Consider the following 23,169-nt stretch of genomic DNA (forward strand, 5'->3'; position numbering starts at 1 on the left):
CACATACTATAATCAGGGCCTCTGATATTTCATGCTGCAATGGAAGACATCCAGCAGGTTCAACAGTGGATGTCAGTTGTGGAATCAGATGGGTACTGTGAAAAGAGGGCAAAAATCATTCTTCCATCTCTAACTGGAATCAGGAGTTTTGAATCCCAGAATGATTAAATGAGAGGCAAGGCACCCAGGCATCAAACTACGGGTTTTCTGTCATCACAAAAAAGTGCTCTTTCTTCCTCCTGGGTATCAAACCACGATGTGGAGCAAAACAACTCGGAGTCTCTTAATTATCATAAACATGACACTGTATAATATTGTTAATATTTCTTTTTTCAACATGTCTTCATTTCAAAGTGACCAAAGTGAAGTTTATTAATTTTCTTAAATGCACAAGGAAAGTATCTGAAAGGTCTTGTTCATTTAAGTTAACAGAAAAGTAAGACACTGGTTCAGTGTTTTGTATCATCTGCTGCAAAGATGCGTGATTTCCCTTATGAAATGGGTACGCTGTATATCTCCAAATGTACAAGACACATTTAAATGGATTAAATTATCTGTTGCACCTGTTCTGGTCTTTATTCAGATCATGTACCACAATCCCCACCTTCTTCCAGCTGTCGTCGGGGTCCCTTGGTACAGTGTTGACATGCGACATACTAGGAAATGCCACGTAGGGACAAAATGAACAACATTGCCACTTGTAAGAGTTCTTTCTCGGTCTTTGAAGTTGACCTCCTGATTAACTGAGCTAAACTGAAGTAGTTCAGGCCCATTGGCAACTTGCTGGCAGCCAGAGGGTCATTTCTAATCTGCATATGCATTTATTTTTGTACCTAAAAATGCATGCACTCAACTAGTATCTGCATATCCTTATGTTGTCCTTGACAGACGAATAGAAATCTCTTCTTGCTTTGTTTTAGTGCTAGTGAACTCACCAGCTGATCAGGGTTGTCCTCTGGGAGAATGGTGACTGTGGGATACGTGTTACAGGTGCCCATATTGCATTTGGCCCTAAAGGTTCACCATAGACACCCTAATTTTAAGCTGACACATTTCCCCCCTACCAACTCCATATTTCTATGATTCGAAGATTCTTTTAGAAAATTTCTGCTTGCATCAGTGCAAGTCTTGTAAGTTGGACCTTCCTGACACAAACACTTGGGCCTGTAGTTTGTTGCACTGTGAAGGTGGTTTGCAGACGGGGGGGGGGCTGTCAGATTTTCAGAAGAGCTCAGAACACACTGAGTTCTGCTCAGCTCTTCTGAAAATCTGCCCACAAATGTCGCATTGGGAACTGCTGGGTGCTGAGCACTTCAGAACATCTGGCCCTTATTTAGGTGATTAAATGGCAACTGGGAGAGTCTTAAATCTTGCCCCAATGGTTGGCGTTGAACACTTGGGAATCTGACCTCATGCTGCCTTCCATGATTCTCATTCAGACTCCTGGTCCCCTCCACCTCCCATAGTGCATAGTGTTCGCTCATTACCTTACGAGACAACTCCATGTAAAATGGTTTTGACTTGCTTATTTCTTTATTGCCCAATGAACTGAACTTGGAAATGTATTGATGTTAATTTGTCCTCACCTCAAGGAAAAAAAGGAAGCTTTACCTCTAGGGCCTGTTGTTCTGTCATGGGATCTAACAAAAATGAGCTGAGCTGAGAGATGGCTAGTGAGTAATGTGGTTCTAAATGGTTTCAAGTTGCGCTAGAATTCTCCTCACAAATCATTCCCACTCTGTAGCATCTTAGGGACTCTCAATTCTCTCTCTGGTTAGATTTTCAATCAGTGACTCTACAAGTGTAAAGTGAGGAAACCAGGAGGCACATTCCTTAGAGACAGGTGACACTGCAGGCTCCGAATCAAAATAGATTGCATGGAACTTCTGCCATTTGCTTGTGCATTTCTTAAATAGTCAGACCTAGGGGCTGGAGTTCTCCAGAGGAAATGTAAATGGTTGCGACCTGTTCAACAGAGGCAATTTTTCAGTCTTGTTCAGTCTCAGGGCTCAGATCTATTTGGGGGAAAATGAAGAGAAATCTTAAACATTTAGCAGAACAAAAGATTTTTGTTTGATTTTAGCAAAACAAAAGTGTTTTAGCCAGACCCTTACATCAGTGGAATTCCAAAGCAAAAATAATCCCAAAGCCCTTGGCTTTTCTGCATTGCTTGTTGCTAGTAATATGTATCATTTCTCAGCTTTAAAGCACTTTGCTAACAGTGACTGAAGGCTTACAACACCTCTGTGTGGTCAGGAAGTATAAATATCCCCACTGAAAGAAGAGGGAAATTAAAGTTGAAAATTGCTTGAGGCACAACAGTAATTCATTAGCCAAGCCAGAGCCATGATTGGAACCCAGGAGTCCTAGACTCTAAAGCTTAGGTTATGGGGACCCTGGGACCTAATTAGGCTGTAAGCCATATATGGCAAGGTCTGTGTCTGCTTTCCTGTTTGTACAGTAATAATAGTACTCAGTGCTCTAGTCCACACCGTCTTTCAGCTATTTGGCATGGCCAGATAGAAGCAGTGGCAAATTGTTATTTATTTATTTATTTATTATAACTACAGCAACCGAGTTATTCAAAAGCAGTGTTGGCAACTCCCATGTTATTACCGCAAAGCTCATGGTGATATTTGGTGATTTAGTCCAAGCCCCAACTCCTGGAGTCACTAGATTACACGAGAACCTCAACTTTCATTTAAAAAACAGAGCAAGTTTCTAGCCCCCATATTTTCAGAGAAAAACCTAGAAATGTGACACAAACGCACAGCCTCAAAAATCAGAATGCAAATAAACAGAGCCTAAAGTCTCATGATTGAGGCCCAACTCATAGTTTTGGATCAGTTGGAGTTGGTAATATTGCAAAAGTGACAATCATTTTTGGGTGCCTTCGGTTTTGAACACCCGATATGAAATACCTCAGAGAGAGAGTGTGTACCCAAACCAAGATTTTGATTGTATTAAAATACGGCAGTACCACAACTTCTAAATCATTTGCAATAGGGCCTGGAAAAAAAAATATATGTGCTCTTTTCTGCCAACTTTAGGACAAAAACATCTCCTGCCCAAGGGGTGCTTTGTATGTTTCTACTCCGTACTTTATTCTTTAGACCTGTAAGAAGCAGGCACACCTATCCATTAATAAAGCCCATGATTTAAAGTATAATTCTACCCTGAGAAGTGACCCTGTACAAATAGAACTGTGGGGTTCTATGCTTATTGTCTGTTAATGGCTTCTAGATGAATTTGAAGAGATAGTGTTATGTTTCGAACTGGCAGCCCTGAGGGCTCAGCCTAATCTATGAAAGTCCGGTTGGGTTTTTTCCTTCTTGTGTCAAAGTTGTTGAGGATGAAATCATGCCCTTAGCTTCACCTTTGCAAGGTTACTCCTGATTCTTCTTCGAGTAGGTGCAGCCATTCATTCCCTGTGTGCACCAGGCGCACCGGAGCTAGAGAACTTTGACTGGCACTTACCTGGCAGGGGAGACTTCATGATCACAAAGGTGGTTTTCCCAGGGCGAGGCTCATCCATCGCACTGCGGGTGTGCTGATCCCTGCGATTTCCCCAAATGCGGGAAACTCGACTGCATAATTTGTGGTAGTGGGGGACTGCGTTCATGCTCTCCCCTGGGGAAAAAAAAATACCCAGAGAGTTGGTGCTCATACCCTGTGGCCATATCCCCTCCCCTGGCCATATCAGGATGGCACTGCCCCGACCCCTTCAATTCCTTCTCACCACCGCTGGCTAGATTCGGAGCTCTGTTGTTGTGTCTTCACCTCATGCTTTTGCTCTCAATTTTCTGAGAACTTTTCTTGTATATGGGAGTAGTAGTACCTTAGGTTTAGATCAAGTGTTAGTACAGGATATACTCAGATAGAGGCATAGGGACACTGAGGAGACCAACTACCCCGCTCCCAGAATACATGGGGGAGGGGAGTCCCTTCCTGACCCCAGCAGGTGGTCAGCTGAAAACCCTAAAGCACGCGCTTTGAGGAACATAAACATAAACTGGAAGTGAGCCTCTGGGCTGCGGAGCCCCCTGCCCCCGACTGTCATAAGCAACCCCGTCATACAAACGCACTCACAAATTTATCCAGCTCTGTCTTAGACGTAATTATGTTTGCCCCCCACCACTCCTAGTGGGAGGCTGGTCAAAAACCTCACTCCTCTGATGGTTAGAAACCGTCTTCTAATTTCCAGCCGGAGTTTGTTCATGGCCAGTTTATACCTCTTTGTTCTCGTGCCAGCACTGTCCATTATCTTAAACTGCTATTCACCCTGCCTGATGTTTATCCCCCTGATGTATTTATAGAGGGCAATCATATCCCCTTTCAGCCTTCTTTTTGATAGCCTCAACCAGCCAGACTCTTCCTAGTCTCCTCCATTTCCCGATCATCTTCAGTGTTCTTCTCTGCACCTGTTTCAGTCTGAATCCATCTTTCTTGAACATTTGCAGGGATTCTTAACATGTAACTCCTACCCTGCCCCTCTTTTCTCCCTGTAGTACAAATTTTCCCACCGCCATTCACTTCATGGATTTATTGCCTCCGTGAACCTAGCATTACCCTTGCTATCACTCCAGCTCCGCGAGTACCCCTCATTTTTACCAGAAGCCTTAAATAAATGTCACTAGTTGGCAGAGGATCCAGCGTACACTACTGAAAATGTTTTTATCCTGGGGCTTTGAACTTTGTGAGCTGCGGAGATATAAATAAAAATAAAAAAAGTAGGTCATTGGTCTTCTAAATGCCACGCTTGAAAATAGAGGCTGAGGAAACCTGGCCAGAGAGTTCTGCTTGAGAGAGAGGAAATTAGATGGACATTTCTAAAGAAACTTCAAAGTAAGCTAAGTGTGGGATTTTTTTTTAATTGACTTATAGCAAAACCCTTTTGAAAATCCCCAGGATGGTGGGATTAAGAGCCAAGATCCCTGAAAATTAGTTTAATCAGATTCTGAGAGTGTGAGTGATATTGAAAAAGATAGCTAGATGATAGCTAAATGCATTCAACGGTAGTTAGGTTTGGGATGGCTAATGAATAGGCTAATTCTGCAGTCCTAATGTAGGCAAAACTAATTTGTGTCAAGTGTAGCTGGTGTGAGGACTGCAAGCTCAGGACTGCAGGAATTAGTGTTTGTAATGTGGATAAGCACACTCCATAGTCAAAACAGCAGATCTGAAGGGTTTGTAGTAATAAAACAACGTTTCCAGAGAGAGCAATTACGTGCAAGCAAGAACAGCCTCATGTCATTTGCTAATGACCTTGTCCAGTTGACCCAGCAGTGGCACTGAAAGGACCCCAAGGAGCTCAGCTAGTATTACTCACTAACCAGAAAGATAGAGTGACCTGACACAGGTTTTTTGTGTGGGAGTGAAGGACACAATCACTTCTTCAAGCGTCATTTCTGGGTCATGTAAAACCTAGGTGTGTTTGGTTTTTTCCAAAGTGTTCAAGAGGCTAGTCCTGTACTAGTGTGGTGCTTGCCAGCTGTTAATTGCATTGGCCTAAAAGAACCGAGGGGGTGGGCTTAGCAGCCCTGAAGTAGGAACTTGGGAAGTAGTTGAGCCTGCGGAGACTGCCAAGACTTTCGTGTTTTATTGTTAATGAGTCTGTTAGTAAAGTCTGACTCAGGAAGGGGGCAAGTTTCAACCCTCCACAGGGCAAGTAAAAAAGCCACCTGCTGTCAGTCGGCAATTCTTTGGACGCGCAGCAGTGCGGCACAAACAGAGCAGCTGGTTTTGAAAATCTGGCTGAGTATTTATTTTATTTTTAGACACGCCAAAAATGTTGGCTTTTTAAAAGGAATAATATTCTAAATGTTCACTGTACACTTGCTCCAGCATCTTTATAGATTTCAAACACATCATTTAAGACACACCTCTTCTTTATGAGGTATGTAAGCAAGGATTATCCCCATTGGTCAGACAAGGAAACTGAGGCCCAGAGCAGTTAAGTAATTTGCCCTGGCTATACAGCAGCTTAGCTGAAAATAGAACTCAAGGGTCCTGACTCCATGTCCCCTGCTCCGATCACTAGGTAACACTGTCACCCTATGCTGTATATATAATACGAAGATATAACCCCTGAACACAAGATTTTATAATGGCAGTTCTGACAAACTTTATTTACAGCTTGCAGATATTAAACCATAATTATACATATGAAATATTTTTTGGCTCCATCTTCCATTCTTGCAGTTTTGTCATTATTCAGACTTTGTATTTGGGGGGGAGGCTCATATTTAATAAACAAAGGGGATAACCGTCTGTCAGTTTGTGGAGTAAAATAATATGAATAATGACATCCCTTGGACTGGAATACTGCTTTGGACAGTTCAATATTACAGCACGGTAAAATATTGATTCATTGCAAGACCTGGGACACTTTCTGAGTATTAAATGCAAACTGGGCTTTATTAACTGTTTGGTTACTTGGCAGCTTTGCTTCGTGTAATGCAGAAGGGTCCGATCAATGTTTATTCACCTTACCGGCTGTCTGTGCTGAACATTAATTACTGCTTTTCCTTTGCATGAAAGAAGCAGCCAACCTTGTGAGCAGGGGTCTGAGGTTATGGCGATAGAGAACGTGGTGTGATGCTTTGTATTTACGGGGGAAGGATTGCGTTGAGGCAGTGCAGTCTAGTGGATATGACACGGGGCTGGAGCTCAGTTGATCTGGCAATGCCATTGACCTGTTGTGTAACTTTATATAAGCAAGTCACTTTCCCTCTCAGTGCTTCTGTTTGCTCTCTCAGCCTTTGTCTGTTTAGATTGAAAACTCTGTGGGGCAGGGACTCTCTGTGTTTGCGCTGTGCCTTGCACAATAGGGCTTCTAATTGCTTTTGTGAGACTACTACTGATGATAATAATAGCATGATCCAAGCTCTGTTCTGTGTTGCATAACGTAAATACCGTAGCGGTACAGTGTGATTAATGTCTTATAATAATTGCCATACAAATATATCACAGACAACTTCACAGCTCATTACAGTCTGCCCACAGAGATACAAGTAAAAGGAAGTGGAGGGCGCTGTGTGATTTGCAGTGCATCCATATCTGCACTCTATACCCAGGCGAAACTCTGGTTGCCTTTTAACTGAAAGCATCGTCTGAGGAAAGAGGGCAGGGTTAGCTTCACAAGATTCAGAGGTAAGGTTTGATTCCAGCACCAGAACATCCAACTATTTCTCTGCTGCTGATCTGCGAAAGTTGGCTGGAAATCCATTGAGAACAGGCATTCTCGTTGGATTCCTGGAACTTGCTGCTTCAGAGCTGGCTAGAAACAGAACAACTTCTCTGGTTGGGTTTTTGTTTGTTTTTGTTGTTTGGCCTCTTGGAAATTCAGGGGTGTGTGAAAATGAAATAGATGAAGTAATATTACAAAACCTTCTGAACTGTCCAGTTCTAAAAATGAGCAGCGATTGAGGGGGGGGCTTTCTTCTTGATTTTAAGCTACAGTAGTTCACTCTTCCCCAGGTTTTATATGGCATTTTACCATCTCATGATGTTAGGATTGGGTGGAGAGGAGAGGAGAGTCTCATAGACCTTTTCCGTCACTGAGTGCCAGATTCTGATGCCATCACTCACACTTAATAGCACCTTCCTCCACTGAGAGTTTCTGCTGGTATGACTTTCCATTTGTGTGACCAATGCTATATTATTATGCTTTAGTAGGACCATCCATGGAGTAAAAAAGCTATTTGGTGTGATTAAGGGTATTGGAATTTAGCCCCAGGTTCTTAACTAGTATTTGTAGATAATTGCAATAGTTATCTAGGGCTGGAGAGTGTTCACTGACCAAATGTCATGGTAAAGGGGGAAGCCAGGATGCTCGCTGTCCAGAAGCTAAGGTAGTTCTGGATCTGATACTCATATGCACCTGTGCACAAGAGCAGCTTCCTGATACAGAATTTCATCAAGAAATCTCTTTCACTTGTGAAGCAGTTGTAGAAATCTTGTAAATGAAACTTTTACAGCCCTGAGTTGTTAATTGTCTATATATTGTGTTAAATCAAAATAGTTTGGGCATCTTTGAGAAATGGGTGACCCAATCCATGGAATTTTGTGTGTGTGTATTTTTTAAGTACTTTGGAGATCTATAATCTTGGAGGCTTGCAGCAAGCGTGAAGTCCTCAGAGAGAGCATGAGCTTGAAAAAAGAAATGAGCATGATCTCTGCCATCCGAAAGTCCAAAGGAGGAGATGAAGTGGCGAGGCATGGGGCAAATGGAATAAAGAAGGTGGCATGGGAGAGAGCAAAGGCATTAAGAGTATCGGGAAAGGAGGAAATGAAAGGACCATAGCAACTGATGGGAGCAGGGACATAGAAAAACTGATGAGAAGCTTGAGGAAGAGGGTGAAAAGGGAAGTTTAGGTAACTAAAGGCCTGATTTGGCTCTAACCAACACTGGTATAACTCTGGAATAATGCCACTGAACTCAATGCAGTTACTGCCATGTAAAACTTCTGGACCAGATTGCTGAATCAGGATTTAATGACCCAATGCTGCTCCTGTTAAAGTCAATAATAAGAGCGGGATCAGGCTTACTGCGGGAGGGAAAGGTGTTGAAGAACGTAGAGGTGTAACTAAAGAAACATGAGCAGGAAGCGTTGCCGAAACGACACGAGAACTGATTAATTAATGTGGATTATTCAAAGTATAAAATTGTTTCTGCCCTTTACACAAAAAATGAATTTATAATCTCACAAACAGCTGACAAAACCAGGGTGAAATTCCACGCAGTTTTCTTATTTCCCTCTCTGTGGTTTTTATTGCATTAGCATTCTGGATTTGTCACCTCTGACCAAAGAAAAGATAAATTCCCTCTTTGGTAAGAAGCAGAAACACTTTCCTGCAGTACACAGAATAATGGCCTCTTCTGTATATTATTCACATTCCTCTCTTGATATTTGTCATTTCTCTATGTACTTGGTTGTAGTGTATTCCATAACTTTCTGTTTTTATCTAAGACCCCTCAAATAAGGGAGTGAATGGCTCATGGGACTGGTTACAAGGCTTTGCCAGGACTTTACATTAATTGGCTTACATTGAGTGTAAGTCCAGTAGCGTTGCCACATGATGGCTGTTGGGTGGCCTGCAGGAAATGAATGATCTCAGTCCCTCGTGGAGAGAGGCCAATGTCAAACTCTCCATCACAGATGACACTCTTGTTGTCTTTTCCCAGCAGAGGCACTAAGGCAGGGCTTCACAAATCTTTTTGCTGGGAACCCCTTTGAAAATATTTCAGGCTGTGACGACCCCCCCTACAAAAGTGATGACCCCCCCATGCCATGTCATCCTTAGCGGCAAGCTCGCAATCCCCCCCATAATAACCTCATGAACCCCCATGAGGGGTCGCGACCCTCCAGTTGGAAAACCCCTGCTCTAAGGTCTGAATGGCCATGTAGAAGAAGCTTCCCTCATACACTTTACAGACGGACTCTCCAGAATAGCACATTGGTGGGGTGCTGTGGACATGTACTTCTGGGACCTTACTTCACTTTGGATAGACAGCAGATTTTACAGCAATATTGAAGCATTCAAAAATCATGAATCAGGCTAAAAAATCATGAGACTGGATTAATAATTTTGAGTTCTTTGTGTTTGCCTTCTGGTCTGTGAGCCTGTAGGGTGCGCTCATGCCCAGTTTTCAGGCTTTTTTCCCACCACTAGGAGGGCAATACACTTGCTTTTTTTTTTTTTTTAATTAAAACTGAGATTCTCACGTATTCACTTGTCTCCAGGAGCTGGGGCTTTACGAAAACCACCAAATGTCATAAAACTCATGATAAAAACATGAGAACGGAACTGCCAACCCAATATCTTTCACTAACCCTAAATATCACAACATAACCACGTCTATATTTTTGGTTCGGTGGAAGATACTTATATGAAACTTAAGTAAGGAAGCGTAAAATATTATTATCTTTAGGGTGCTTGAAGATTGAAGACACAGACTCAAGGAGGTGATAAGATATCGGGAAACTCAGAGTGGTCAGAGGAGATTATAAAGAGAGACTGAATAAGAGGTGTTCGGGGAACTCACAGAGCATGAAGAAGGGCTGTGTGGTGGGTATATGAAGCCCTGGAGAGAGGGGTGTGTGTGTGTGTGTGCGCGCACTCAATGTTTCACTTTGAATTTTATTAACCTATTACACATAGTGCTGGTTAATAGCAGTTTCAGCAGTTTTCGAAACCAAATCTTTTTGCTGCTGCTGTAGCTTGTGCAACCCTAAATCAGGTGCGTGCGTGCCCTGATATCCTGTCACATGCTATTTAGGTCTTGTGCATTTCTGCTGCATCAAGCTGAAACAAAATGATTTCCATCCCTGCAGTTAGGCGTCGGCTGCAGTTGGCCGAATTGAAATGACTTTTGGGGAGAGCTACCGAGGGGAGGTAGGGAAAAGTGCTCAAAGGAAATGGGAAAAACTCAGTGAAAAGTATAAATCCCTGGAAATACTCGAGGGGAAAAAAGGCTCCCTGGGAGGTAGAAGAAGACTCGGTTGTGAGGGCAGACAACAGAATCCTAGCGCATGGGCATGTCTGACTTACCATTCAGTAGAGGCAGAGGGTGGCATCCATGCTGGCCCGTAGAGTATGGAACTTTCCACAATGGTCTGTGTGGCTCTTGGGGGAAGGACCCGGCTGCAAGTTCTTCTTTTTGTATTACAATAACATCGGAAGGTCCCAGCTGAGCTCAGAGCCCCATTGTGTGAGGCATTGTGTAAGCACATAGTAAGAGACAGTCCCAGCCCTAAAGCATTTACAGTCTGAATAGACAAAGGGAGGCAAGAAGGATTAGTATCCCCATATTACAGATGGGAAACTGAGGCACAGAGACTACCTGGCTACGCTAATTTGCTTCAGACGAGTTGAGGATGAGACCTGGAGTTGCCATGCTCCAGCTGCTCTAGAGGCCTGGAAAGACGATCCTTGAAAGCATCTTGGTACCTAGCATCTTGGTCCAAACTCTCCGGCAGCAGGATACGAGTGACTCCTGTAAAAGTTAAGGGTAGTTTGTGGTATCTTGCAGCAGGAGAATTTGGCTCCACTTATTTAGCATGCAGAGAATATAAGTGGGCTTCCCTGATTGGGAGGTATGTTGCCAAGGTTTCAGGTCTTGTCACAATACCTTAAATTTATAATGGAAAGAATGTGTCCTGAAGAAGGACGAAATCGCTGATTAGGAGAGACAGCAGGTAGCAACATGAGACAGAGGCACGAGGGGTGTTTCTTCTCACTAAAGTATTCCGTAGTAGCTATGAGAACCTTTTCATTTAACTGAGCAAATACTTTCTGACACCAGAATTACCCATTCTCTAGAGGTCCCCTCTTGTCCCGGAGCCTCAACAAATAGGCCTCAAGTCCATGCTTATTGAAAACCACCAGATCACTTTTGACATTTCCTTCCGAAAACGAAACAAAATAAAATAAAACCCTCATCGTCATGATGTGACCCAACTGCAGATTGAATGCAAACAAGCAGGAAACGAATGAGCTAGGGCTGATGTCTGAGTCTGCTCTCATTTGCACCAAAAAAGGAGTAAAGGTGGACGGGCTGATTAGGCTCAGTGATGGTTCACGGTTGGCTTAGGCAAATCTTGAATTAAGGAGCAGAGAGGGGCCTGAAAAAAAGGAGGCAGATGGAAAAATAGGGATGCAAGGAGAGATGTAGCTGGGAGCAAGCCAGCAAAGAAATATTGAGGGCCTGGGGATGGAAGCAGAATGGGTTGAGGGAAAATCCTGGTGAATAGAATACAGTGTGTATACCATACCCTGGGAGGCACTTGCACCTGCCAGGCTTAGGAGGGTTCTTCTGTCCCTAATACACAGCACAGGTTTCCCCGTGATTAGGAAAAGATGTGGCCATGTTTCCACTGAATTCCCCTTTAAAGAAACTAAAACATGAATTTAAGTTACAGGGGAAAATGTCGAACTCAAAATGTCTGTTACAAAACCAAAGAGTAGTTGCAGTGGTTCCCCCAATCCTTGAACCCCGTGAGATGCTTCCATCCCTAATTTCCTCATTGCTTTCTCCTTCCTTCGCACCGTGAGCTCCCATCATGTATTGCCCTCTGCCTCCTTGCTCAGATTGGATACTGGGCCTGGTTGGTCAGATGTTGGTCCCACTGCACCCTAGTTATTGATCTGATACGAACCCTCCGCCTCCGTGGGGTCTTACCATTGATTTAATTAGGCTTTAAAAGCATAAGCCACTAGCAGCAGTCTCAAGGCATAAGGGTCTGAGCTAATCCTGGGTAAACACAGAGACCATTGGGGAGGCTGTATCACCCAGCACTGGCAGCCTTAAATAGATTAAGATTCAATTCTAACGTAAAGAGCTAACAGTTTTGTCCAGAGCATCTTCAGAGCATTTCCTACATATTGCCTGCATGCGGAATAAGATGGAAGATGCAGTTGTTCTGAAACAGAAGAACAGGTATAAGGGTGTTAATATGCTAAGGAGACAAACCAATGCAAGGATTATGCTGAAAGAAGAGAGCAGGGCTGTTACCCAGTACAGGAGTCTGCATGCAAATGGGTGTAAACGAAACCTGTTGTGTTGATTCTCAACTGTTGTTCTCTGCACCCTTTCCACTGTGTTGGCCGCAATCCTGGTGCTCACCTAAGCCTAAAGATGGTTCATGGCTAGCGCTACTAGCTACCCCAAAATGGCTGATGGAGGTGGCAGGGCTGACCACTGACAGGTGCACATGCTACACCTCCTTCAAGCCTCGCACCTGTCAATGAACCCCCAGTTGCATGCCAGAGAGCTTTGGGAAGTGTTCTGAGATCTCTGGTCTGATCTCCTTAGGGAGCCATGTGAGACTGGACTCCTCAAAGCACAATATAATAAAGCGTAGGGGACAATCCTGCATAAGATCTTGGGAGTTGGACTAGCTGATCGACTGCAGTCATTTTTTTCCCTTCCAAATTTCTGTGATTCTGTGACACCCCTGAGAGAATTGTAAAGCAGCGCCCCAGAATTTGACCAGTAGAAGTTCCCAACAGAACTACTCCTTTATTGACGTTTTCATGGCACCCATCCCTCTTTCTAACCGTTGAGCTCCGCAGCGTAGGATTCCTCTTAGGAGAGAGGAAACAGCAGCCTTGTAGTCTGCATGGCTGATGGTAAAGTGTAGGAGTAACAGCTGCCAGAAGGGGCCCGAGGAGAGGATTAAAAATACAAAGGGACTGCAGGGGAAGATTACTTCAAAAAGTCACTTAGGGTCTAAGTAATAATCCTAATAAATACTGCAAACTGTAAATATTTTTCTGAGTAATGCCCTTGCCGTGTCAGCTGGGAGAATGCCATGCATGCTCAGCTCAGAGATCATGCCATAATAATGGAAAGTGCATGCAGTAGCGAGCATAATCTTGGTGCATTTGTTTATCTCAAAAATGTCTCCAATCCTTTAATATAGATATATAGAGGTGGTGAGGTCATCTTTAGCATGTTCTGCTAAATCCCTCCTCTGGATTTACCCGCGCTGTGCTTCCTGTTTACACAGCACACATTTCAGTGTGTGTGTGTGCTGGACAGCTGCTTGTTTCAATTTCCTTTGGAGATAAAGCAGGGCAGAAGGCAGCCCGTCCAGCTGGGCTCAGCCCGCTCCTGCACCCTTACTCATTCATGTAGCGCTAACTCACATGACTTTAGGACCCAGCCCTGCAGAGAGGACCTGTCAGGGGCCTTAATTTGGTGTGATTATGCAACAGCTTTTGAAAATTCCTTCCGTACATAGTTCTGTGAGATGGGCCCACTGCTTGTGTTTTTGCAGTTATTATGAATTCAAGGTTAAAAAGGTGCATGTATATGCCCCTCCTTCCTTAGATGCTGCCACTGAATAGGAGAGATTTGCGATCCGGTGTAAAATGGCTGCCGAGAATTCCTGGGAAAATTCTCTAGGCATCAAAAGATGTTGTTGCTCCTCCTGTGGCCTTCATCCTGCATTCCTTGTGAACCCAGAATTGTGAGGTCATTCGTGTACTTTGGGGTGCAAATCAAGAGGAAGAACTAAACTGGTGTCAGATTTAAAAGGAGCCACTGTGAGGCCTGACCACAATATTAGCATTACCAACCTCAAGTGTTCAAAAATTGTGAGTCAAACTTCAAAAAATCATGAGATTGGCATAAAAATCAAGAGGTTTTTCAAATAAATAATAAATGAAGGGTTCTCCTTATTGAAAACACTTGGGTTCATGTTTTCAATCATTCCTCTACATCTGGGAGGGCCAGACACATCTTTCTTTTTTATGAAAGCCAAGCGGCTCCGGTGTTCACATGACTCTGGGAATTGGCGCTTTACGAAAAACACCAAATATCGTGAGACTTGTGATAAAATCGTGAGAGTTGGCAATACTGCAATATCCTATAAAGCCCTGACCCTGCAGGGTTGGGGACTGCGAGTGAGAGAAGGAAAGGATTTATCTGACCCTGAGAATATTTGGTGCATGCTTTTCTACCTCTTTTCTAACTTGTTATTCCTCTGATGATTCAAGCCTGCCACTGTCAACTCATTGCTGGCTTTCACCTAATCCAGTCATCCAAGGCAGAGGTCAAGCAGGGGGTTTGTGACAATTTGAGGAGCTGTCTTGCTTTTTTTTTTGAGATTCTATGAAGTATCTCAGTGTTAAATAGCTTTTCCATATTCTGGGAGCGGGAGGGAACTAGATGAGACAGAATCCCAGCACCACTCAACAGCACTCGGTAATATTGTTGTTTCTCCTCAAATCTCTACTCTCCAGCTGATCTAAGTTAAACACAGTAGTGGCCCCATGACGGCTTCCATGAACGTTACGAGTTTGCAATGTTTATCTTTGCTAGAGGCAGAAAATGTTAACAGGTTGTAAATTCAACTGAGTTTCCTCTCAGCCAGAAAGACAAGCCCAGAGTCTCTACATACTGTAGATCACTCCTGAATATATATATATTCTCCTATCCTCCCTATAATCCCTTAACTAATGCTTGGGAAAAGGCATTAACACTCAGTGCTGGGGAAAGCATTTTGTTGGGAGATATATTAGAAGCTTATACGACTAGTTCACTGACTCAGATGTTGGTAGCCGAGTTGAACTAAAGCCATCTTTTTAAAAATATTAATAGTAATTGGATGGCTGGGAATTTGAAGGGATTGCAAGTGTTAGCAAACAGCTAATCACCAACATGGACCTGAGCTGACCCAGATCGAAACGTCCCCAAAGCGTTCAGAATCTGGTTCTTTAGATTTCTTTATTTCAAATGTTAAAAACGTAGCTTTTGGGGGGCCCGTCCAGCGCTCGTAGATGAGCTTTTCAGAACTACCTAGGGGATACGATACACCAATTCCTATTGAAATAAGTAGGAACTGGGGCCCAGATCCTCTATACTTTGGAGGATCTGGGCCAGGGTGACCAAATCCCTGAGGCTCCTTTGGAAATCTCATAAAACAATGCAGAGGGACAGCCCAGGAGCATAACCACCTTCCACTGTGTCCTTCTCAGGAGCCTGAAGGAAGGGAGAGAAAAAAGTGAGCCTTCGCGGCATGCCCACAATGGTCACAAATCCATGCAGTGGCCAGCCAAGGAGGGTGGGGTCAGGGAAGTGAGGTCCACATCCAAGGATCCATGACACACAGTGCCCTGCCAGCATCGTCGTCTTGTTTGTGTCAAAGAGGATCCAGTTGGAAGCCTCTGTTGACATGATTGTGTCAATATGTCATGGGGAGAGAGGTGATTTCTCAGAGTAGCCGTGCTCGCCTCTTGCTCATAGGAATGGGTGAAGCAGAACCAAACCTTGACCGCTGCTATCATGCCCACCAATAGTGTCTCACTGTTTCCACCTGCTCCTCCTGCCACCTGTCTGTATCCATCTGAAGTCTCTTGTCATGTATTTCGATTGTAAGCTCTTTGGGGCAGGGAATGGTTTTTGTTCTGTGTTTGTACAGCACCTAGCCCAATGGGTCCTGGTCGGTGATGGGCTCCTAGGTGCTATGGCAATACGAATGCAAATAATCATAAAAGCTTGAACCAAGTCTGTTGGATGGCACAACATGAAACGTTCGATAACTTTGTTCATTATTTTTCACGTTTGCTCTGCTTTGCACTTGGCCCATTTCAGATGCCCAGATTTGTAGAGTATATATGGAGAGAGGTACATATCACAGGCCAATTACCGTCTACTGGCAGGAACAGTTTTTATAGTGAAGGTGCTGAGAGCCATTGAACCAAACTGTAAACCCTGCATAGGATGGATACCACTTCTAGCCAGGGGGTGCGGTAGCAGCCCTGTGCCTCTACTTCCAGCACCTAGGTCTACTGGAGGCCTGAACTTGACTACCCCATGGGAGAGCAGCTTCCTGGAGAGAAGGGGAGAGTTGGTGGGCAAGACTTTCCCCTCACAAAATGGTTCACTTAACAGGCAATTTCCTGCAATCTAGAAGTCATAGATATCAAAAACTAGGTGATGGGTGACCCATCATATTTACCAATGTACTGGATAGCAACCTTGGAATAATATTATCATCAGTCTTACAAAAGCACCTAGAGTCCCCGATTGAGGTTGGGGCTCCATTGTGTGAGATGCTGTACCTACACATAGTGAGACCGCCCTTGCTTCAAAGCGTTTGCAGTCTAAATAGACAAGACGGACAAAGGGTGAGAGAGAGAGAAGAGACATCATTTTGCACATTTATTAAAGTAGAACTGAAGCAAAGAAGGATTAAGTGATTTGCCCTAGGTCACATAGGAAACCTGTGGCAGAGCTGGGCATTGTGGTCAGATCTCGTGTGTCCCAGTCTGGTGCTCTAACTACACAATCCTCCTTTCCCTTTAGAGGTCCTGCACCTACTAGATGAGTACGTTTGAAGGTTATATGCCATTAAGGTCAGACTCCAAGTTCCATTCAGCATTTGGCTTTTCTGTTGTGACTGTCATGAGGCTTTCAGTTGTTACCATTTTGCAATGTAGACATTTGTCCATTGAGAGCAAGAAGACAAAAGGAAAAGACTTCCTTAATAAAACAAATCTTGTTTAATTGTCACAGTTAGTCTCCTGCCTGAATTTTATGGGTGCCTCAAACTGGCCGTAATCTCCTGACTTACTATGGCAGCAAAGAAGAGAAGGAGATGACTTAAATTATGGCAGAAAGAGGTTGAATTCCTTTTGGCAGAACTCAAGCAGGTCAGAGACTTGCTGGAAAGTGCAGCCCAGGAAGAGGTCACAGCTACCAGGAGAGGCTCTTTGGGTTTAAAAAAAAATGGTCCTGAGATGTGGAAATCATTTCTTACAATGTGACTTTAGGAATTCAGTAACATCAGGTGCTCTCCCTTGGTCTGGGCAGATCAGTAGTGCCTTAGCAGAGTACACTGAGTGTTAGCAAATATTACAGGCAAGAAAGGATTTGAGGCACTTGAGAAGAACAATCAAAAGGGGTCAGTGTTTGCTAAGTCAAAGCCTAAGATTTTTATTTATATATATAATAAAATTTAGAAAACTTCCTACTGAAAAGTCTTACAGTGCAGCAGCTTTAACAATGCACCTGATTAGGCAAGTTTGTTTGTTGACCTGAGACAAGACTGTGCTGGGATCCAAGAACAGCATGCAGGGGAAAGGATGGAGTTTAAATGGCACGCAAAAGATACTGAGCCAGGTATAAACTTCTGAAAAGAAAACACGCTGGCAGGGAATGAAGGGCTTGGTGCTAGAAAACTATTTCAAACCTATTGTAGGTCACTGGCGAAATGAGTTTAGTTATCACAACTCAGCCTTTGATTTTGCAGTGGAACCATGTACAACTGCAGGGCCTTAGTTGTTAGATCTCATGTCAGTATCACAACAGTCCCACACCATACAACACCAAATGGGAGTCTCTTGTTAGGAGATGCTCCAAATTGGACTAGGGAGGTGTTGGAATTAAGGCATGGGATGCATTGGCCAAGCTAAAAATTGGGAAGAAATTTGCAGAGCTCACAGCTTGCCCTCTCTATATCTTACTGTCACAGGTAGTATCAGCCTATCGTGACCATAAACAAGCATCCAAGATGTTAATTTAAATGGGAAAATTGTAATGTGAGATGGCTTCAAAGACTCCTAGAGTCATAAAACACATCTTCCGCTGTGGCTGTTGCTGATTTAATTGCTATTTGGATGCATTTATCAGATGCTTATTACATATTGGTACTGATAAACATGGGGTTTCTTGTAATCTGACAGCAGAAGAGACAACAAAACGCACTAGCAATGACAAGATTTCTATCTGTTGTTGATTTGAACACATAATTTATGTGTATTTGTCTCTAAATTTTACACTTTAGAAAGCCTGAGACATTTTAGGCTTACATGAAAATTTGCCAATGAAATTAGCAATGTCAATTTTTTATCGGAAATGGTGAATTTAAACAAAGTTGGTTTATTATTGTGCGGTTTTCTAAAATTCCTTTATTTAGTCTTGCCAAGAATTATCCAGTGATTTTCAAATGTAAACTATCAGAGACTGTCTTCTGTGAAGTCAAGATGCTGCTTGTTTTCCATGCCAGCAAAATGCTCTAGCTGTCTGTTGGGTAGAGAGGGGACAAGGCCCCCGATCAGTTTGAGGCAAATCTGAGGTACAAGTTTTTTGTGATGTGAATTAACAATCACAGGGATCCAGGTGAAACAGTCAAGCTTACATCACTCAATATTCTGGCTACTATGTGGAAAAGGGCTTCAAACCTCTCCTTAGAGAAACCCTGATCCAATATGAAACTGAAGCTGACCTCACCATTACTCTGTCCAGTTCTAAAATGAAGGTGATTCATCTCTCCAGTGTGTGGTTTATTTCTGCCAAAGGATCAGAAACTACAGCCCTGATCCGGCAAAACACTTAAGTACATGCTCAACCTTCAGCATGTGAATAGCCCTATGAAAATCCATGGTTCTGCTCATGTGCTTAAAGTTAAGCATATACTTCAGTGCTTTGCTGAATTGGGGCTATGTTTAGATCTTTCCCCATCCGCTCGTCCTCCCCCTGGTGACTCACCTGTGGAGGACAGGGAAGGAAGCAGGACAGGACAGGACTTTTGCCTTTGTCTCACCTTGCTGACTGAGTGGTAGTGCTATCAGTTTCAACTATTGGAGTGAGTTCCTCTCAGCTGGTCTGGGGCTCCCGTCAGAGGAGCAGTGCAGTGCAGTGAAAGTTCAAGGACCAGGCTAGCATTTCAGGCCTTTGAATACTGGATTTGATAGGGCAGACCATGAGTTTTGGTTGGGTTACTGTTCCCATGGAAAGCACATAGCCAAAACGACCAAGGAAGTTTAGCAGCATTCATGTGGAATGTCGCTTATAGCCAGAACAAGGCAAAACAGGAGGAATTTGGTCCTCCTTTTGACAGAGGGTCCAAAACCAACACTTAGAGGCTGTGCTGGTGGTTGTTTTAGAAATTCCAATAGTCTGGTTACTGAGATACAGTTTCGTGGGTGTTTGGATAACCAAATACCTGGAGCAAACTTCTAAGGCTTCAGAGAACAGCAGTGGTGGTAGATGAGGGATTACTTGCTCTGCTGGCTGGTGGAAAATGTGGCCCAAGGAGATGGAAAAGGAAGAGTGAAATAAAGTGTGAAAGACAGAAGACAAAATTTGATTTGCTTGGTTTTGACACTGGGGTTCAAGGAACTCAGGCATGGCCTGGTCCCTTCTGATTATTAGACCCTCCTGCTGTTGGGGAAAGCGACTGAAATGCATGTCGTGATGTAATTGGTCAACCATCTCAGACGGAATGAGTGACAAGTTTCTGTGGGTTGGCACGATGCGTTTGAGAGAAGGGAGGGAATAAGACAAAGTGGCCGGCTGAGTGATCCTATGTGATTGAATAGGCACAGCAGAGAGGAAAATTGTTCAATTGGAGTGGGGATGTGTACTCTGAGGAAGCCTGGAGTACTCCAGCTGCTTGTCATCTCCAATTATTGTCACCCGCAATATTTGCTAAAGTTTAGAGTATACAGTATATATATGAATGCTACATAAGTCAGATCGGTAAATACAGGAGACTGGCAAGCAATTTGGCCCACAAATCTTTAGTCTAGGGGTTTATTGGGGAGCTGTAACTTACAAGTTTTTATATACAAAGTCGTTGCTATCACTTATTTTTCAATGAATATTGAATTAGAGCTATACAACAAAGTCAACCGATCTTTGTAAAGGAATTAAATAGACTTTGCTCTGCTAGCAGTCAAACATTGTAAGCAAATTAACATTTAAGTGAAAACATTTGTAGCATGCATGTAGAGACCTACTTAAAAGTACATGGTACTGACTACGGTCTGATCTAATTCTTTGACCTTGTTATATAAAACTCAGTGCCCCTTTCAGAGGGGGAGTAACAGATTACACTTCTGCATATTTATTTAGGAAGCTTAGTCTTCTGGGTATTCAGACTCTAATTCCAGTGCTAAGTACAATCACAACATTGATTTTTCCTTACTAAATGTAACCTACTTTAGCCCTGAATAGTTTGCTTCTTTAAATGGCTTTTACATAATGGTAGATGCAAAGGCCACTCATCCTAATGCCCATTATTGTAGTTAATTAACAAAATGGTATTGTAGCCATGGTCTTTTGCCCTCTGGCAGTGGATAGTATTACTAACCTTGGCCGATAAAGTGTCCCCCCTAATAAACAAGAGTCCATCCATTGACTATTTCGAGCTGCATGGTTGAAAGGGCATTTGTAACTCCTGAGGAAATTGTAACCTTAATCAAAATTCAAATGTCGTGAATCCAGTTTCAACTGGCATGCAATTTGCAAGCAAAAGAGGCACAAAAGGTCTAGGTGACAGGTTTTTACCTCCCTTTCTTTGGTGAGGTATTACCATGTAAGAATTCTAAACATGAAATCAGATTTGGATTTCAGAGGTTTTGTCAAATTTCAGTGCCAGGATGGCTAATTTTTTTTTTTTAACAAAGAATTTGACCCAAAAAGAAAGAAAGAGAGAAAGAAAGAAAGAGCTTCCTAACTACCCAATGGAGAGCTGTGAGAATAACTGTTTTTTCAGTTTGTTGATGAATAGTGTGGCTGGGAGGGAATTGTTTCAGGTCGACCCAAAATGTAAAATTTTCACTTTTTTTGGTCAAACGAAAATTTTTTCAGTGGGAGTTAGGCACTTTTGTGGTTTAGAAAATCCTACGAGGCATCTATCTGCATCGTTAGGGGCCTAATAACCTTTGAAAATCTGGTCTTCAGAGCCTAATTTTCCAGGCTTCCACTGAAGTGAGGCCCATAAAGACACGACACCAGTGACATGATTTAGAACTGCACTTAGCCCGCTATAAGTGATGCTGGGGTCAAGCTGTTGCAAAATCAAGGTGTTATAATTGACTCCTATCCCCCACGCACGCACACACGTATGAGAGTCCAACCCCGAGTGTCTTTTGGGAGCTCACAGGTGCTCTGGAGATGGGAACTGTATCAGTGCCTATGTAGATGGATAGGTCTCTTTCATTCTTGATGTCCTGTAATGAAAATTGATTGTCCATGAAATAGGAGTCATAAATTTTGCACTTAAGAGAACCTCCAATCACTTTATAAACGCTCTCTCATTAAACCTGAAAACGTCTGTGCTGATGTTATTAGAGACATAGGATGAGATTAACTAATTTGTCTATGGTCACACAGCAAATCCATGGCAGACATGGAACATTAATTAATAGACTACATTCTTTTTATGGTAAAGTTTTCAAAAGAGATGTTCCTTAGAATGGCATTAGAGAGAGGAGAGGAACCAAAAAGCAAGAAAATGAACCACTCCACTGTTAATGCCCCTGAACTGTAAGTATTTCAGAAGCAAGATAACGGGTTATTTTGAAGAGCTGCTAGTGAAATTCACTCCAGTGGAGAGAGTCCACCTGAGACTCCTACGATGCATCTAAGTGTGGGTTCAGAGGACTTTGTGTGGGTCTTCCACACTAAGGCAAATTTCTGCCTAAGTGAGAAATTTTTGCTGAAATAGGGAAAAGAATCCATAGTGTAAATTTTCTTACATTCGATGTCATCGTCCAACACCACCCCCAGAAAACCTGTCTTTCCCAGAAGGTGTCACAGCATGAGGATAGCATAATCAGGATGGTCCCTTCTGGCCTTAAAGTCTGAGTCTATGGAAATAGATATAGTTAATTTATCCTTGCATTCTAATTAAAAGGTTGCCATAGGTAGACAAAGCTCAGGTCTGCATTAATGCTATCCTTCCTGCTACCGTTACCAGGTTCAAATGGATTTTAACACAACCTTAATGCTTTCCTTAATGCTGATGTATTTCATTTTTCTGAGCTACATTAGGAAGGCCACCGTCATGAATTACTCTCTTCTAAATGTTTCACAATCACTGCTCTCAACAGGGCCAAGGTGAAGAAGGGTGTGAATATTCTTAGTGCAAAGACAAGCGATCCACGGCAATGGGACGTGAAGCAGGAGGTGGGGAATGGTGGAAAACATTCAACCACGACCGTTAGCTGTCAGAGGATAGCACCAAATTCAAGGAACAGGTAAGAGTGCTCACATCCTCTGCACATTAAAATCATTTATATCCATGATGCCATCTATTGCTTGAAAGACTGAGGGCTCATATTAACCACAATTTAGTAGAGCTATTAAATCTACACCCTGGAAATCTGGAGACACTTATGTTAACTATGGTGCCATCTGTTGATCTATAACTGGGCATCTCACTTTGCAGATAATAAAACTCCTCAGTTTAAGATAAAATGAATAGAATAGAGCTATTTTTTCAGCATGAATGTCTTTTAAAGTCTTTACTGAGCATAAATGTATCTGGCTTGATAGCTCTGACCTTGTTTCATCCCAGGTGGTCCATCGAGTCACCAGTGAACTCTTCTATAATGAGCCTTGCTAACTCATAAGCATTAGTGTGGGATCACCATGCGAAGCTTTCGGTATTGATAGTGTTCAGTAAAATAGAGAAACATTTTTCTTTTTTCTTTTTGGTATGTGGACAATTATTTTCTCATGGAATTTTTGTAACCTGAAGTCCACTGAACCTGGTTGGATCATTCGGAAATATACCAGAAGAAGGAATCTGCCTTCCTTTTCACTATCAGGAGTAGACACTTACATTGATAATGAGTACATTTGATAGGATAAAACCAGATGGGATATAAATGCTTATGTCTAGTGCATAAGCCAACCACTAACTGTCT

The 23,169-nt window shown here is 42.9% G+C and overlaps 1 protein-coding gene and 1 non-coding gene across 3 annotated transcripts in view; both read left to right on the plus strand.

Annotated features, from left to right (window-relative positions):
- Positions 1-23,169, plus strand: part of TMEM132C (transmembrane protein 132C) — a 272,979-nt gene that overhangs the window by 134,046 nt on the left and 115,764 nt on the right. For both annotated transcript variants that reach the window (XM_067539743.1, XM_067539742.1), the window contains exon 3: positions 22,351-22,497. In XM_067539743.1, the coding sequence (XP_067395844.1) occupies positions 22,351-22,497 (147 nt within the window). The remainder of the gene's footprint in view (positions 1-22,350; positions 22,498-23,169) is intronic.
- On the plus strand, positions 3,470-3,633 carry LOC137147608 (U1 spliceosomal RNA). Its single transcript, XR_010918254.1, has one exon. It is a non-coding gene; the product is annotated as a U1 spliceosomal RNA (small nuclear RNA).

The sequence above is a fragment of the Emydura macquarii genome, unplaced genomic scaffold (assembly GCF_026122565.2).
Source record: "Emydura macquarii macquarii isolate MOO-44397 ecotype Brisbane River unplaced genomic scaffold, CSIRO-AGI_Emac_v2 contig_554, whole genome shotgun sequence".
Taxonomy (NCBI): domain Eukaryota; kingdom Metazoa; phylum Chordata; order Testudines; family Chelidae; genus Emydura; species Emydura macquarii.